At 46.8% G+C, this 17,940-nt stretch overlaps 1 protein-coding gene across 1 annotated transcript in view; it reads right to left on the reverse strand.

Annotated features, from left to right (window-relative positions):
• EIF3A (eukaryotic translation initiation factor 3 subunit A) overlaps positions 1-17,940 on the reverse strand; it is an 812,143-nt gene that overhangs the window by 42,332 nt on the left and 751,871 nt on the right. Inside the window, exon 21 of the mRNA XM_069611926.1 lies at positions 6,699-6,858. Coding sequence (XP_069468027.1) covers positions 6,699-6,858 — 160 coding nt within the window. The remainder of the gene's footprint in view (positions 1-6,698; positions 6,859-17,940) is intronic.

Raw genomic sequence — 17,940 nt, forward strand, 5'->3', positions numbered from 1 at the left:
TTAACTTTAGAAAGAATGTTGAGAAATCCTTTTATGAAATTGTAACAGAATATAATGAAATCATTATACCTTCTTATGCTTATAGAAGCAATATATTTATTTTAAGATAAGCCGATAGACATAGTTGTAATTTTGTAATTTGGTTGTGTTTTGTATAATTTATTGTTTAAAGTGTGGCAAACTTGTGATACTCTGAATTTGAAAGGTTGAAATTTTTAACCATATCAAATAAAAAAAAATTAAAAAAAAAAAAAAAATGCTCTGTTGCGTGTAAAACCCTACTGCTAAAAACGAATGCTCACCAGCGCTTGAAATACAATTAGCGATTTCAGAACACATAGTTCGGCATACTGATCTATTCAGTAACCGCTTTGAAATGCCCAAAGCGCCTCGAAATAAGAGCAGCGCTTTCTAGACATTATTTCCCGGTTTGACACACTAACCTAATCTGTAAGCTTAATCTTGATGCAAGCTCAGCACCTCTTAAATCTTTACTGAAAATATGGTGAACATTCTGAGCGTTGCACAAAGATGACTATCTCTCTTTCAATCTCATTTCATGGTTCTTCTAGTGCTCAACAAATACTAAAAGGTTGGCTCGAAAAATTAGCCATATCGATAGTCAACTGTTGCTAAATGAATACGTTTCCTTTTTTAAAATATTTGTTAATACACAACGTGGATACGAAGCAACGTGTTCACACGTTGTCATGGACATGGGTCTGAATTAAAACTTTAAAACGTCACGCACGTTTCAAAACCGATACTTTAACACATTGAACTTGTGTTACCTGTAATACACCTCACTGGGACTCGTCCTGTAACTGAAAAGCAGACGGACTAGTTTGCACTTTGAGAATATAACTAACCAACGGGTTGACGCCAAGACCCATTACCTCAGCAACCATTATTCACGCTTGGCCCACTGTTCCAATAAGATTCTGGCACGTAATTTGAGCGCAGGGGACACGCATTATCTGAACCAATAAGAAGAAATCTTACATTTTAGAGTGAAACTCAGTCGAGCTAGGCACTCGCTGCTTTTTTCAGCCTCCATTGCAACGCCAAGCTCTAAGAGGAGACTGACGCACGAGAAAGGCATAACCAAGGTAATTCGTAGGCAAAATAGGAAAACATTAGTTAATCCTTTGTAATGATAGGCACACTAAAAATATGCATACATTTGTGTTTTTAGGAGACTAAAATCATCCTTACCATGAATTTGAAACACTGAATCTTCGGGTTTACCATTGTAAATTCAGGTAGGCTTTAATCCTTTAAACTGACCATAAATAAATTGATGCACTACCAATACTGAAAACGCTGCGCACGTCCATTAGGGTTAATTCCTACCAAAATCTCTTTCATCATTAGGTCACCGATTCAAAATGGATCTGCGCTCCATACATACTACTCTGATTTGATGCACTTTGGAGTCATTGGGCGTACTGAACTATCCTAGTCCATCAGGTATGAGGACATCACATGCACAACCAATACTTGATTCTAATACTAATGTTTCAACACTATGTACGAGTGTATGTGGCTAGGTACAAGATTCAAAATTAGCATTTGTTTTTTTTCCTCATAGATTAAGGAGCCGATTACTGGTTGGACTGCCCCACCCTCTGCGTACTACTCTTCGTACCAATAAGGGACACTACCGGCTTGTCCCTCCTTTCGATTAGCCATTAAATGATTGTACTCAGGTTGTCCTGAAAGAAACTTACCCAGTCAACTTGAACCCAATATGCAATTTAGCAGGCACTCCCGTGCCTGAATGTCCACATTTTTTTTTCTATTTTTTGTCTGCTTCCCTGTTAGGGAGAATTCGCAAAAAATGTGCTAATTCCCCTTCACCTTAGAGATCCCCAGAAACTTTGCTGGATTTTGAGGACTTGATTTTTTTACCTGGAGAGACTGTGACCCTTTTTCCCCACTAATGTATTTTTATTTGTGTTTTCTTTGGTTATGGAGTCTAACCAACTCCATAGGCATATTTTACAGTCGAGTCCCAAAGCACCTTCAGTGCAGTGGCACAAGGAAGTCTTTCAGATGTCCCAAGGTTTAAATACCTTCTCTGGGATCAACTACTGTTTCCCAGAAAAGTGGAGTGAAATGGACTTCACTTAGTCCTGTACATTTCTAGACCCAGCACACCCTCTTTTACAATAGAGTGCTGGAGGGGTTACTTAGTATCCCCTATGTCTAGTTACTCATGTAACAGTCAAATGTTACCCGTTCCTCTCAGAATGGCTGGTGGCAGTGGTTTTACAACAAACTACCATGATTTTTCCCGACCGCAAACTATTCGTAGATCCAGTAACGTTAAATCACGGGAGCCATGTTTTTCAAGATGGCACCCAGCCATAGTTGCTAAAATGGTTCCCGATCTTCTTTTGCCATGTCTTTGTGGAAAGGTCCTTCTAGAGTTTTTCTCTGCACACCAAACCAGGTTTGGTCTTTGTTCATTCGCTTTAGGCGGGCTTCAGGAGTGAAACCCGCCTCTGGCCAAGAGTGTCTGGGTTAGGCAGGAAGTGTGGGAGGTGCCTGAAACTACCTGTGCTTAGTCTCCTATGAGACCCAAATGCACTCTGTGCTGATTGGTCGGCTGACTGACTGGCAAGGACAGCCACCCTGCAGGGTGAGTGACAGCTAGGCTGGAATGAATGGGAGAGAACTGAATAAAAGGAGTGTCTCTTGGCTTGAAGGCAGAGTTGACCACTGGACAAAGGAACCGAAGTAGAGCTTGAAGAGGATGCCTGCTGCAACTCCTGGACCGTTGGTTTGCCCGGTGAAGCCCTGCTGCAGTGCCGAAACACCAAGTTTGCAGACAGAAGCCCCTGCAAGGACGACTTCTCCCTTTGAGTTGGTGGGACCAATCAACTCCAAAGTAAGCCACCTGGACATCCATCTCGGAGCTGGTTGTATTTCCACAGAGTTGCTGCTGGAAACCGTATAGCCAGGGAGAGGAACACCAGATTGTGTGTGCTGCTCTTAAGATGGCCTAGAGCTTTCGGAAGATCCTCCGGATTCCCAGGAAGCAGGACTGACCAAGCCTGAGCCCCCTCAACAGAGTGAGGGGCCCGAGAAGCAAGCAAAGTATATCTTGACAGCCAGGAACCGCAGTGTTGCTATTTGCGGTAGACGCAAGAGCTGAAACACTGAACCTGAAATTTTCCAGTTGCAAGTTTTGACCATCCCAGTGCATTGCAGGCATCCGCCGATGTCCTTCCTCTTGTCCCCACAACTGAGTCCCAGGAACAGTGCGACCGTCAGAGCTGCACAGGAACAGAAGTGATCAGCTGCATCTTTTCTTCATTTCTAAGGTACTGTAAAACAAGTATAAGAGAACTTACCTCTTAGTAAGTTGCTTGAAAATTCTACAAATCACAAGTCTAATCAACTTGTGGCCCTACATTGGATTCTTCTTTTCAAAGACTGCTAAGAACTTGTGCAAAGACTTTTCCATATACTTACCAGAAGTGCTTCATCCTATACAAGACTTTTGTCCATTGACTTTGGCTTAGCCTATTGAATTGCATGACTCTTTTGGATCCTCCAAAAAGTATTTGCCTGCTTAAGAATATTTGTGGTCTCTTGTTTTATAATAACCTTTGCCTTTTACCAATTCCTAAAAGTATCCTAAATGCCAACAGTAAGATATTAATGCCCCCAGCACCCTAGTTCTTTAAGTCACATGTGGGTGTAGGTTGTGTCTGTGGGCCATCCCAAAAGGGTCTTTACTGATTTAGAAACTAAGAGTGTACAGTATTGATGCGTATTTGTGTGTTACTATTATATTGTTCCTTTCTGAAGAAGGCTTTCTGACTGATCAATAAATTAATAATTGTTTATGCAAGAAAACTTGAGTGTAAGTTTATTTGAATAACTATAACTGTAAATCTGTGTACCTCCACTACAGCTCTCATTTAACCCTCTTGAGATAAGCATGGCTGCTCAACACTACCAAAATGTGGTACAAGCTTATATCAAAAGGTTGGGTTGCCCATACCTGTGGTCAGAGTTGTGTGTAGTGGTCCCAGAGGGTACTGCATACAAACTTTGCCTAACAATGGTTGTGTGGGTTTTTGGGTGAATTAAGTAAGCAGAGATTTTAGGTTGGGTTAGCGGGTTGTATGTCCTGGTTCTCACCAATCTCGTTTTATTTTAGGTGGCATACCTGTGGGTACTCTTAGTAGCTGGTTACGATTCTTGGCCATTTAACCGTTAGGTTACATGTCACGGTGTGTTCCTGATTGTGTTGTATGGATCTTAGGTTGGTGGGGCTGGTTATGTATAGTCTTCCCTTCTGATATTGGTGCTGTGGATTGGCCAGCCCCTAACACTCCCCTGCTGCCTATTTTGACGGTGGTATGCTGGGCTTGGGACCGATTGGCAAGGGTGCTGTCGATAATCGTTTGGTCTTCCGTCTTAGTTTAGCTGTGTATTTGATCATTAGTGTCGTCCTGTAATGGCTAACTCAGTTTGTAGTTTGATACGTCGTAGATGGTCTTCCATGGGTTCTGTATTCAGTATCCTTACCTAGAGATTGAAAGTAACCACAGGAACATTTGCTGTTCTGCTGCTTTGTGAGACTTTGAACCCTCTATAGTTAGGGATCAGACTTAAATGGTTAACTTGCGCAAGAACTGCCTCTAGAACCTTAAGCTCTGGTACTGCTGCACTAACCAACTGTGTTCCTTCCAAAAAGACTCATGTGGTTTTGCTAACACAATTACTGTATATCTTTGTCTGTGCGTAAGTGCGCATTGTTACCGATAATACGGTAGAACTATCATCAGTGTCAAACTAACAACTGTAACCTCAAACTATTACCAACTAAGCAGTGGCCTTTGAAAAGTATTTCTATGTACGTTGGTTTAATTATGTAAACATTTTAAGAACATTCCTTCAGTATATATAATAAATATTTTAATACATTTATAAGTGTTTCTTTGATTTGCTTTACTGTGTTCAGTGTACATACCTACAGCTCACCTCCTCCTCTTATGAGAAGCCTGACTGCTCTGCCACTCTACCAAGGTTCCACGAGTAGTACAGACATACTAAGAATTGTGGACCCGTATACCATTGGATAGTTTCAGGAAGTCTTACCCCAAGTGGTCTTTAGGCAAACTCCCCTAGCAGTCATAATTCTGTGTTTCAGCTTGGCTTGTTCTACTAGAGTCCTTCCTGCGAAACTTCAGTGTTCCAGCATCAACAGGACCAGAGATAGAAGGCCGACTGGCCGTGACAGCTGTGTCTCTTCCCGTTGCCGCGCATTGGTGACACTTGTTGAAACCGGCTTTTCTACGTCTGGTTAAGTGCCTAGAGGAGTGCTGCATCAGTGTGGTCTGCTTTCATCCACTAACAGGTTGCACCAGCTACTGAACCTGACCAACTTCATCTTGCACCTCCATCTCCTGGGCTACTTGGAATCGAACCAATGGCGGGCAAACAAACTTCTGACAACCCTCCAATGAACTGCCAAGTCCGAGGAGAAACCAGAGTATGGGTGTAAGTTACAGCAATACTTAGCTGCACCCCCCATCTCTACCTGTAAACGTTTTGAATACTTCTGAAGTTTTATATTTGTCGGTCTTTGGCAAAACAAGCTGCCGAAAGCTAGGAGCAGTTCTATCGACTAGAATATGCCCTTGTCTGACTTTTGGAACCTTTATCCCATCCACAGGACCCTCCTAACTTTTTCCCAGCTCCCAAAACATCTGAAAACGAACTTTATGGGCACAAGGCCACAGTCAACCTAGGGTTGGACTTTCTAAGTTAGGGTTTTATTCTTGTCAACTGCCATTGCAAATAACCACTGCCTTCCCTTTCACTATTGTGGGGTGGGGGATTGATTTTAATGCACTGGCCCCAGGGGCTGTATATATGTATTTTACTAGGAGTGTTGTGCGATAGTATTTGCCTATAGTCATTTTTATAGTGTTTGCTTATCTAAGTGTAATCCTTGTTTTTGCTTTGTGGACTCATTGTGAACCCTTTACCAGGCAGCTCCCTCACTCCTGAGACTTACACTTGACCACTCTCCATGCTACCTAGATAGGTTGGATTACAGCTCCCATAGTTGTACCTGTTCACTAACTAGGTTGGGCTCCTACGCATCGGATATCCGTAGATTTCACTGAATCCAAGCCTACTCAGAAATCTTCTATTTTTTCCCCTCGAATTAGTTAGGTAAGTAGGTACATTTTAAAACATAGATGGGGTGGGGTAAGGGGAGGGAGCCAAGTGGTTGCCCCTTATAATAAAAATAAATTCAAAGACATTTACTTTGTGATTTCACCGAATCCACTTAAAGGAGATATCTTCAGATATCCTATGTATTTGTCGACCAGGCCAGAGTGTAGAAATCCTGTCTAACAACGTGCACAATCCATTTTTAGTTGATTGCATTTTCAGCGAAAACCCACCTTTATGTGCTATGCTTTATTTCTTCCAGTTGCGGCTTGCTTCATCATCCCCAATTAAACAAAGTCCCCTCCTACACCTTGTAGTGCCACTTTGTGCTTGTCTCTACAAATTTCTGCACCGTTTTACAATCACTACATCTATCCAGTTACCTTTGCTCATCAAAACTGAATTTCAACGACTAAAGCTGGTGCATTTACAGCAATATGCAATGTTCTAAGGCACCACAATCAATCCACTGAAGCAGTTAACAGCATGCTTACTTTGGCGGAAGAAGCTTTTCTTCAGCAGTATCACCATCTCTGTCCTCTCGGTCTGCAGTCCTCACTTTCCGTGGTTCTGGCTCTATGTCATCCGAAGGCTTGGATCCACGAGGAGGGCCCCAACTATCTTCACGGGCCTTTTCACGCTCTCGCCAACCACCTTCAAGAATAAAACAATGAATCAAAAAAGGTGCCTTAGTGCCATGTCAGTATATGAAAAACATTACTTACCTGGTAATTGTCTGTGGTTTGTATTAGAATCACATGCTTTGCATAAGCCTCCATTTAGTGGTTGACGCAGACTATTACCTCTTTGTTTTTGGGGCATCGACGGGTGTGTTTCTGTAACACTATCTGTACCCTAAATGTACAGATACCCATGATCCCTCATGCATCAATATTTTCAGACATGACTACCCGTATGACTGTGTGCTGTGCTCACTCCCAAATGAAGAGTGGGCACATGCTATTCTAAGCAGATACAAGCGTTTAAGATTAATTTCTAAAGTGAGCACTGAGGGAAGACTTTAGGAAGCCACCCTAGTTATGGAGAACAGGGAAGACGGAGGTTAGCCAAAACTTAATCAAGGTAGGTGGATGAGCAGTCAAGGGAAAAGTATGAGTGGTCTAGTGTTAGAGACCACACATGGCAACACTCAATTCACGTTGGTCAATGTACAAAAACAGTAATTTATTAGGGCTTTTAAAAACAAGCAGAAAATCACAGGTAAGTATTGCAATCACATATGACAAAGATTGCATACCTGTAATAGTCTTTCTGCTGCTTGTATCTACTTAGATTTAAATGCTTTCCATACGACATTTAATGGTTGTTCGAGTAATACATTTACAATTTCGATGGGGCATTTCTGCAACACTATCCATATTGTAACGTGTACTCTATCCATAATCCTTACTGCATTGAGCTCCTCACATCTGTTATTTTACTGTCCTGATGTAACATGAAGTTTATAGTGAAATACGTAATCTCCAGTAGAGAGGAATCGAGTTGAAAACCCTCACATAATGCCGTTTGTCTATGCTACATTCTACTCCAAACGTGAGGCGAAAGGGTGGACGCATGTGAATCTAAGCAGATACAAGCATCAAAAAGACTATTACAGGTATATGTTATGGAGATTTCTCAAAAATGTGCTAATTCCCTTCCCCTTAGAGACCACCAGCAACTTTGCTCAATTTTGGAGGACTTTATTTTTTTACCTGGAGAGTGTGTGAACTTTTTTTCCCCCACTCTCTCTCTCTCTCGTGTATTTTGATGTGTCTTTTACTCTTGCGTTTTCTTTTGTTATGGAGTTTTAGACAACTCCATAGGCATCTTTTAATTTGTGTCACACAGCACCCTCAGTGTAGTGGCACAGGGAAGCCTTTCAGGCTTTCCCAAGGTTTAAATACCTTCTCTGGGATCAACTACTGTTTCCCAGAGAAAGTAAAGTGAAATTGCCTTTACTAGTCTTTTCAAATTCCTAGACACAGCACACCCTATCTTACAATAGAGTGCTAGAGGGGTTACTTAGTATCCCCTATGTCTAGATACTCATGTAGCAGTCAAATGCTACCCTTTCCTCTTAGAGTGGCTGGTGGCAGTGGTTTTACAATGAACTACCTTGATGTTTCCTGACCGCAAACTATTCGTAGCTCCGGTAGCGTTAAATCGCGGGAGCCATGTTTTTCAAGATGGCACCTGAGCCCCCTTTGTTTAAACAGGTCCCAATTTTTTTTTGTCAATTCTTTTTGGAAAGGACCTTCTAGAGTTTCTCTGCGCGCCAAACCAGGTTTGATCCCTTTGTTCCTTCGCCTTTGGTGGGCTTCAGGAATGAAGACAGCCACTGGCGCCCAAGTGTCTGGGGTGGGCAGGAAGTGAGGGAGGGGTCTGAAACTCCCTGTGCTTAATCACCTAGGAGACCCAAATGCACTCTGTGGTGATTGGCTGGCTGGCTGTCCGGCAAGGACATCCACCCTGCTCAGTGACCGACAGCTAGGCTGGAATGAAGGGGAGGAAACTGGATAAAAATCAAGTCTCTTGGCTTGGAAGGCAGAGTCGACCACTGGAACGAAAGAACCGAAGAAGCACTTGAAGACGACAGCTGCTGCAACTCCTGGACCGTTGGTTTGCCCGGTGAAGCCCTGTTGCAGGTCCGAATCTCCAAGTTCCCCTCAACAGAGAAGCCCCTGCAAAGACGACTTCTCCCTTTGAGTTGGTGGGACCAATCAACTCAACATTAAGCCACCTGGATACCAATCTCGGAGCTGGTTGTATTTTCCTCAGAGCGCAGCAGAAAACCGAATAACCAGGGTAAGGGACACCAGTTTGTGTGCTTTTCTTATGGCTACCGGAATCAAAGTTTGCCAGTTGCGAGCTGTTGGCTGTTCAAGTGCAGGAGTCCCCCGACGTCCTCTCTCTTGTCCCCACGACTGAGGCCCAGTAACAGTGAGATCTGCAGGAACTACCAGGAACAGAAGTCATCAGCTGCCTCTTTTTCTTCATTTGTAAGGTACTGTAAAACGAGAGAGTACTTAACTCCCGCGGTGAAAGTGCTTGGAACTTTCCCAACTCACAGGCCTATTCAGCTTGTGACCCAACATATGATTCTTCTTGCTACAAACTATTCCCAAGACCTTTTGCAGAGATTTTTCCATTTAACTGCCAGAACTGCTTCATCCTATCTAAGACTTTAGCCTAGCCTATTGCATTGACTCTTCTGGTGAACTCAAAGTATCTGCACTGTCTATGAATAATTGTAACCTTTCATGTTCTAATAATCTTTGCCTTTTACTCCTCTTGAAAAGTATTTCTGAAATAATATTGAAGTGTATTTGTGCATTATATAATTGCCTCCTATTGAATGTTTTATAACCGACAGATAAATCAATTAAATATTTATCAAAGAAACGTCGAGTGTAAGAGTTTATTTGAACACCTGTGATTGTAGCCCTCTGTGTAACATCATTACAGCTGACATTCCCTCTTCTTGAGATAATCCTGGATGCTCAACATAAAAATGTGTGGTACAGACCTATACCAAAGGTTGGTTTTGCTTACACCTATAGTCATAGTTGTCTGTAGTGGGTACTGCATTCAAGCTTTGCCTAATAGGAGGTTCCCGAAGCTCCCTGTGCTTAGTCTCCTTGGTTACAGGAATTCACCCAAAAGGTGGTTGACTGGAGGGCTGTCTGTCCTCAGAGGACAGCTACCATGCTGTGTGATTGACAGCTAGGCTAGAATGAATGGGAGAAATCTGCATAAAAGGCAAGGCTTTTTGGTTTGGAAGACAGTCAACCACTGGACGAAGGAATCCGAAGAAGAATTTGGAAGACACGCCTGCTGCAACTCCAGGACCGTTGGTTTGCCCGGTGAAGCCCTGCTGCAGTGCTGAAGTTCCGAATTCGCCTCGACTAGAGAAGCCCTGCAAAGGACTCCTTCTCCCCTTGGGTTGGTGGGACCAATCGTCCCCAAGACTAGCTCATCTGGACATCCTCTCGGAGCCGGCTGTACTTTCATTGCTGCTGCACTCACCGAAGTGCCAGGGAGAGGAACACCAGAATCGAGTGAGTGTCTTGCGGTATCCCAGAACCGCAGTGTTGCCATTTGTGAGAGATGTGAGGAGCTGAAACCGCAAAGTGCCGCTGATTTGAAGTTTGCCTATTGTTGCTGTCGACCTTCAATTCATAGTGCAGGAGTCCCCACACATCCTCCCTCTTGTCCCCACGACTGAGGCCCAGGAATAGCAGGATCTACAGACCTACACAGGAACAGAAGCCAGCTGGAACCAATTTCTTCTAACCAGAGGTACTGTAAAATTAAGGGGACTTACCTCTTGACCTGTAGCCTTGCTAGTTCTCAGTTGAGACAGGTCTTGGTTGCTGTTGCAGAGTAGCTTGCAGCTTTGCCCCCCCAGAAGCCTTCCAGCTTGTGGCCCTACAGTGATTCTAATTGTTCTACAAAGACTTCTAAAGCACTGTGCAAGATCTTTACTTACCTGCAAGAAGTGCTTCAGCTCACCTAAACTTTTGCTTAAATAACATTGGCTGGTCTGGCTCCCTGAAAGACTTACCTCTTGTTAGGGAGAATTCACAGAAATGTGCTAATTCCCTCCACCTTAGAGACCCAGAGCAACTTTTCTGGATTTTGAGGACTTGATTCTTTTAACCCGGAGTGAGCGAGACCCTTTTGCCCACTCTCCTGTATTTTAACGTGATTTTGAACAGTTTCTTTTGGTTGTGGAGTCTGACAAACTCCATGGGCATCATCATTTACATTGTGTCACACAGCACCTTCAGTGCAGTGGCACAGGGAAGTCTTTCAGATTTCCCAAAGGTTTGAATACCTTCTCTTGGTTAAACTACTGTTTCCAAGAGCAGTAAAGTCAAATCGACTTTACTTACATTTGTAACTTTCTAGACCCAGCTCACACCATGTTACAATAGGGTGCTGGAGGGGTTACCTAGTATCCCCTTTGTCTAGCTTCTCATGTGACATTTTTGCGTTACCCTTTTCTCACTGAATGGCAGGTGGCATTGGTTTTGTTTGAACGGCCATGGTGTGCTTTTAACGCAGGCTGCGTTTGTAGCTGCAGTAAAGCACCCAAGGGTGCCATTTTAGTCAAAATTACCCCGGTCTTCTTTTTTCACAATTTCTTTGTGGAAAGGTCCTTCTTGAGATTTACCCTGCACCCCAAACCAGGTTTGGTCGCATTGTTTGCTTTGCCTTTGGCGGGATTCACAAGTGAAGCCCGCCTCTGGGTCCAGGGTGTCTGGGGTAGGCAAGAAGTGAGGGAGGTGCCTGAAACTCCCTGCGCTCAGTCTCCTAGGAGACCCAAATGAACTCTCTGGTGATTGGCCGGCTGACTGTCCGGCAAGGACAGCCACCCTGCTGGGTGACTGACAGCTAGGCTGGAATGAATGGAAGAGAACTGAATAAAAAGGCAAGGCTTTTAGCTTGGAAGGCAGAGTCGATCACTGGACGAAGGAACCGAAGAAGAACTTGAAGAGGACGCCTGCTGCAACTCCTGGACCGTTGGTTTGCCTGGTGAAGCCCTGCTGCGGTGCTGAAACTCCAAATTCGTATCGACGGAATCCCCTGCAAGGATGATTTCTCCCTTTGAGTTGGTGGGACCAATCAACTCCCAAGTAAGCCACCTGGACATCCATCTTGGATCTGGTTGCATTTCCACAGAGTTGCTGCTGGAAACCGTACAGCCAGGGAGAGGAACACCAGATTGTGCGCATTGCTTTTAAGCTGGCCTAGCGGTTCAGGAAGATCATCCGGACTCCCAGGAAGCAGGACTGACTGAGCCTGAGCCCCCCTCAACAGATTGCAGGACCACAGAAGCAAGGAAAGTCCATCTCGACAGCCAGTAACCACAGTGTTGCTATTTGCGGTAGACGCGAGGAGCTGGAACACTGAACAGCCACTGAAAGTGAAGTTTGCCGGTTGCGAGTTTTTGACCGTCCCAGTGCAGGAGTTCCCGGACGTCCTCCCTCTTGTCCCCACGACTGAGGCCCAGGACCAGTGAGACATGCAGAGCTGCACAGGAACAGGAGTCATCTGCTGCATTTTTTCTTAGTTTTAAAAAGGTACTGTACAAAGTCTAAGAGAACTTACCTCTTGCTGTAGAGTTGCTTGCATCTTTCTACTACTCACAAGTCTAATCAGCTTGTGGCCCTATATTGGATTCTCCTTTTCTTCAAAAACTCCCAAGACATTGTGCAAAGACTTTTCTACTTACCTACCAGAAGTGCTGCATTCTGTATAAGACGTTTGCCCATTGACTTTGGCTTAGCCTATTGTATTGAATGACTCTTCCTGGGGTGATCCAAAAGTATTTGCCTGCTTAAGAATATTTGTGGTCTCTTGTATGTTCTAAATAACCTTTTCCTTCCTTTGGCTGAATACTATCTGATTCAAAATGCAACAGTTAAATACTAATGTCCCCAGCACCTTAGTAATTGAAATCACCTGAGGGTGTAGGTAGTGTCTGTAGGCCATCCCAAAAGGGTATCGACTGATTTAGAGATCTTAAGAGTGTGTATTTCATGAAGTGTATTTGAGTGTTACTGTTATATTGCTCCCTTCTGAAGAAGGCCTATTCTAAATGACTGATACATTTTATTCAAGAAACCTTGAGCGTACGTTTATTTGAATACTTGTAACTATAAATCTGTTATTCCACTACAGCTCACATTGACCCCTCTGGAGATAAGCCTGGCTTCTCAACACGCTACCAAAACTGTGTAGTACAAGCTCATACCAAAGGTTGGGTTTCCTGTAGTCAGAGCTGTTTGTAATGTTCCCAGAGGGTACTGCATACAAAGTTTGCCTTACACCTCTGACGTTGTGCTTTACCATTCCACCATAAAGGGTTAATTTACTTTGCATTGGGGGTGGAGGGGTTCAAAAGTATTTATATGTTTCAGAAATTACAAGCTACTCACCGTAGTGACTAACGTACTCTTAGACCTTCGTCCCACATAATGGATGGGCGTACCTTCCTATGGACGGGAGACGAGCTTTTTCACCAGAAAAACCTTCCCCATTCAATTTAGAGGTGCGGGAGTGTGGCCCTCGGAGCATGTGCTCCTGACTCCACCCACCGGCACCACTCCTCAGTCCCCCATTGACGCGTTGACAATACTTACCATTGCCTAATGACACCTGTATTATTGGGGGGGAGGCTGGTGGGATGTATGGAGGAAAGGGGACTAAGAACTAAGTACGTTTGTCACTACGGTGAGTAACTTGTAATTACTCTTACGTCCCGTCCGCTTTCCTCCATACTGTATGTGCAATTACAACTGAATGTAGCCCCAGGGTGGAGAGGAGACCATCCTTAAGCAAACAGGCTCCGATTTGGAGCCAGCACCCAAACAGTAGTGTTTACAGAAAGCTGAAGGGGTTGCCCTAGTGGCTGCCCAGTTTATGACCTGCCAGGAACCTGCCACTAGAAGACTATGGCAGTGGCCTTGGCTCTGACCGTGTGAGCGTGCATGTTGGCTGGCAGCGCATTGCGCTGCCCCTCATAGGCCTCCTCGATGGCTGCAACCATCCACCTTGCGATGCACGCCTTGGATGCCTGATAACCGTGTCTAGAGCCCCCAGGGGGGACTGAGTGCATCCGATTTGCGGAAGCCCTTGGTCCTATCCAGATATAATTTCAGAGCATGTCTCACATCCAGACAGTGTAAGGCTCTTTGGGCCTCGTCCTTGGGTCCGTGAAGAAAGTGGGCAATACTATTTCTTTGTTCAGCTGGAAAGCGGATGGTACCTTAGGTAGGAACGCCGGGTGTGTCCGTAAGACCACCTTGTCCCTGTGGAACGTGGTATAGGGCTCTGAAGCCAACAGAGCCTGGATCTCGTTGACTCTTCGAACGGAGGTGAGATCTACTAACAGTTGTCTTGATGGTGACCAGCCTGATGTCCGCGGATACCATTTGCTCGAAGCGTTTGTGCTCCAAGGCGCCCAACACCACACCGAGATCCCACACAGGATGTGGCCTCTTGATAGCCGGTTACACCCTGGATAAGCCCATCAGATGTTTGACTATTGGGCTGTAAGAGGAGAAGACCTCCTCCTCCAAATTCCTTTAGGCCCCTACGGCTGCCAGATAGGTGCGACGTGTCCACCTGCGAGCCTGAGTGGGCAAGGTGTGCAGACAACGAAAGCACATCGTCCAGTGCGCACGTCAGGGTGTGGATCTCCTTAGACTCTGCCCAGTGACAGAACCCGCTTCATTTACTCTTGTATTAGCTCCTAGGGCCCCGCTCCTAGTGCCCTGGATGATCTCCAGGTTACCCCGAGATAGGCTCAGGTGCTTGAGGGTGACCTGCTCAGGAACCACGCTGTGAGGGCTAGCTTCTGAGGAGCGGCGTGGAGAACCCTGCCCCCTGCTGGGACAGGAGAGTTGCTGGGCCCACCGGAAAGTGAATGAGTGGCCTGTCCGAGAGGCTGAGCAGTTCGGAGAACCACTGCCTCGCTGGCCACCAAGGCACTATCAGTATGATGCAGAGGTGACAACCTTCCTTTATCCTGCGGAGCAACCTGGGGTTCAGGTGTGTGGGAGAAAAGGCATAGGCTGTCATGGCCTCCCATTGAATCTGCATGGCGTCACCCAGGGAGCCAGGGCCCTGTTCCAGCCAATATGCGAACTGCTGACACTTCCTGTGCTTCCAGTAGGCGAATAAATCCACCCAAGGATGACCCCATGCATTGAAGACTACCTGCAGGGTTTGGTTGTTCAATTGCCACTCTTAATTGTCTGCTCCCAGCCTGTTGAGCCTGTCCGCTTCCAAGTGGTCCTTCCCTGGGCGGTGGACGGGCCCCGAGGTAGATGTTTTCCAGGGCACATTCCCACATGCTGACCACTAGGGCGCACAGCAGAGGGGACCTGGTACCCCCCTGCTTGTTGACATAATACATGCTGGTGGAGTCGTCAGTCTGGATGAGGACAGTCTTGACCCTGAGTGGAAGAAGGCCCGGAGGCTTAGCCAGATATGCAACTCCTGCTTCTGCCAGGTCCAGAATCTGTGAAAGCTCTGGCTGTCCAGAGTGGCTCCCCAGCCTTCTAGGGAGGAGTCCGTAGTAATGGTGACCTGCGGAGCCGGCTGCCAGAATGGCCTGCCTGTCTGCAGATTGTAGTCCTTGGACCACCACGTGAGGTCTGAGTGGAGAGAAGGCGGTATGCTGACCAGCTCCGCTTGGGAGCCCTTCTCCTGATTCCATGAAGCTGCGAAGCGCAGCTGCACTTCTCCTCATCCTGATCCTTGAGTGCGGCACGGCCCAGAGGAGAGCTGCCATGATGCCCACTAGGTGCTGGTACCACCTACCCGAGTTGCTGGATTGGTAAGTAAGCACATAGAGGCCCTCTTGATGGCTGTGATCTTGTCCTCTGAGGGGGAAAACTGTTAACTAGTATCCCAGATGAGGCTCAGGAAGGTGAAGAACTGTGTGGGCAGCAGCTGAGACTTGTTGATGTTAAACCCCAGGTTGTGGAGTGTACTCAAGTGTGGAGGAAGAGAGGACCACCCCCTCTGGGGATCTCACCCTGACGAGCCAGTCGTCCAGGTATGGGTAGATATGGTGGCCCTGGGCCCAAAGCAGGGCTGCCACTGCATTCATGAGTCTGGTAAATACCCTGGGGGCTGAGTTGAGGCCAAAGGGTAGCACCTTTCACTGGAAATGACAGCCCATGATCCTGAAGCGTAGGAAGGAGAGGTGGGGCTGCCAAATTAGGGACGTGTAGGTAGGCGTCCTTCAGTTCCAGGGAGCACATCCAATCTCCCTTCTCTAGTGTCTCTGCAGTGAGTGTTGGCGTAATCATCTTGAATTCATGAAGAGGGAGGAAGAGGTTGAGGGTGGATAGGTCCAACTCTTCTCAGGCCAGCCTGGTTCTTTTGTATGGTAAAAATCCTGGAATAGAAGCCTTAGCCCCTCTGGGAGGCTGGTACTTCCACTGCCTGGCTCTCGACAAGCGACCGGATCTCTGCCAACAAAGTTGCCGCCCCAAACTGGGAGTGGAGAGGGTGGGCGGGGGAGGATAGGGAGGTATAGGATGGCGGTATCCTGTGGATACTACTGAGACGATCCAAGGGTCCACAAAGTTCTGGCACTAGAAATGCAAGTGAGAAGGTAGCCTGCCCCTCCGCTGGTGACACGTGGACCAGTCATGCCTTTTTATTCTGAGGCTGCTGCTGAGGAGGGGGACTGGAAGACGCCCTTACCCCCCCGCCCCCCCACTCTTGTTGCTTGCACCAGTGCCGACTCGGCGAGTGGTCAGGTGGTCTCATCTTTCGTTACTGTAATCCCCGGAACCTGCCAACCGGCTGCCCCCTGTCGGAGCGTTGATGCGACTGGGCGTACGCCTTGGGTGTGGCCTTCATCAGGATAGATAAGAAGAACCGCTCACAAACTGCAAAGTCCTTATCTAATTCCTCGTATGTGGTAGAGTGGAAGGTCCAATATGCAATCCTGGACGTCTGGGTTAAACTTGGTAGCCCTAATCCAGGCCGTCCTCATGTCCGTGGGGATGCAGATGGCCTGGCAAGAGGTAGCAATGTGGGCCACTGTGGGTTCCATGATGTCCTGCGCTACCAACCTGGATTCTCCTAGATCCGCCTTGAAGCATGCCTGGCTCTGCACCGGAAGTTCCGGAAGGAAGTTTGCCATTTTACGTCACCACCTCTGGTTAGCGCCTGCCAGCATGGCATCCGCATTGGCCCGACTCAGGTGCAGGGAGGCATTAAGAGTACAGCTTCTTCCCGTACGCCTCGAAGATTTTCTCCTCCTTGCCTAGCAGCGCTGAAGACTAGTTAGCCAAGGACAACTGAGGCTTAGAGTAGAGTGACACCACAGCGATCACAGAAGAATGAGGCTGGGGTGTGTTGATAACGAGAGAATCCCCCCTCCATCTGTCTATACTTGGCATTGAGGCGCGGATTGACAGGTTGGGTCGAGTGAGGCTTGAGCCACCCCTTCTTGGCCAGAGCCACGACACCAGTCTGCTTTGGGATACCAGTCTTGGTAGGGGGTCGTAGGGTGAGGACTTCTGCCAGGAACCCCTGCTCGACATCAGGTTGAGGAAGGGCCAAATATTCTGCCAAGCCTGTCGTGGAAGGCCTTTCTGACAACGGCATGTCAGGGCCTTCCTCCTCATCTGTGTCCACCAGGGTGTCCAGATGGTCCAGAGCGGGGGCTGCGCTGGGGCTTGTGGTGCCTGAGCCATTTGGGTGGGGGAGAGGGGAATGTGTATGGGTGCCGGTGGAGTGACCAGGGAGGGGAGATTGGGGGGGGGGGGGGGGGAGGAGGAGGAACAAGTCCCTGACTGCATCTCTTAGGATGGCCCCCATCTGGGGGGTTTGCATCAGTACCAAGAACCTCTCGAAGAACCTGTCTTCAGAGGCCGAAGAGGAGGCAGGAGATATTGACGGAGTGGCTGGGGCTGATGGGGCCGCAGCACACTCATTCTGAGTTGCAAGGGGAACCTGCCCTGCGCTACTGATGGAAACAACGTAGGCCACATACCTGGTTGACACCAGTCCCACCTTGAAACTCGTTCACCCGTCTGCTCTGTTTCTAGGAGTGGCATCGGACGAGCGGTCATGTCTGGTGCAGCGGCATGACAAAGTCATGGTGCATGGCCCTCTGGGTACAGCCTCACCCAAGACTCTTGGTGTTGTAACATGAGGCCTATCCCGCACCTCAGGCCTAGACCTGGACCTGGAATGCGA

The sequence above is a fragment of the Ambystoma mexicanum genome, chromosome 8, assembly GCF_040938575.1.
Source record: "Ambystoma mexicanum isolate Mex_15411 chromosome 8, UKY_AmexF1_1, whole genome shotgun sequence".
Classification (NCBI taxonomy): domain Eukaryota; kingdom Metazoa; phylum Chordata; class Amphibia; order Caudata; family Ambystomatidae; genus Ambystoma; species Ambystoma mexicanum.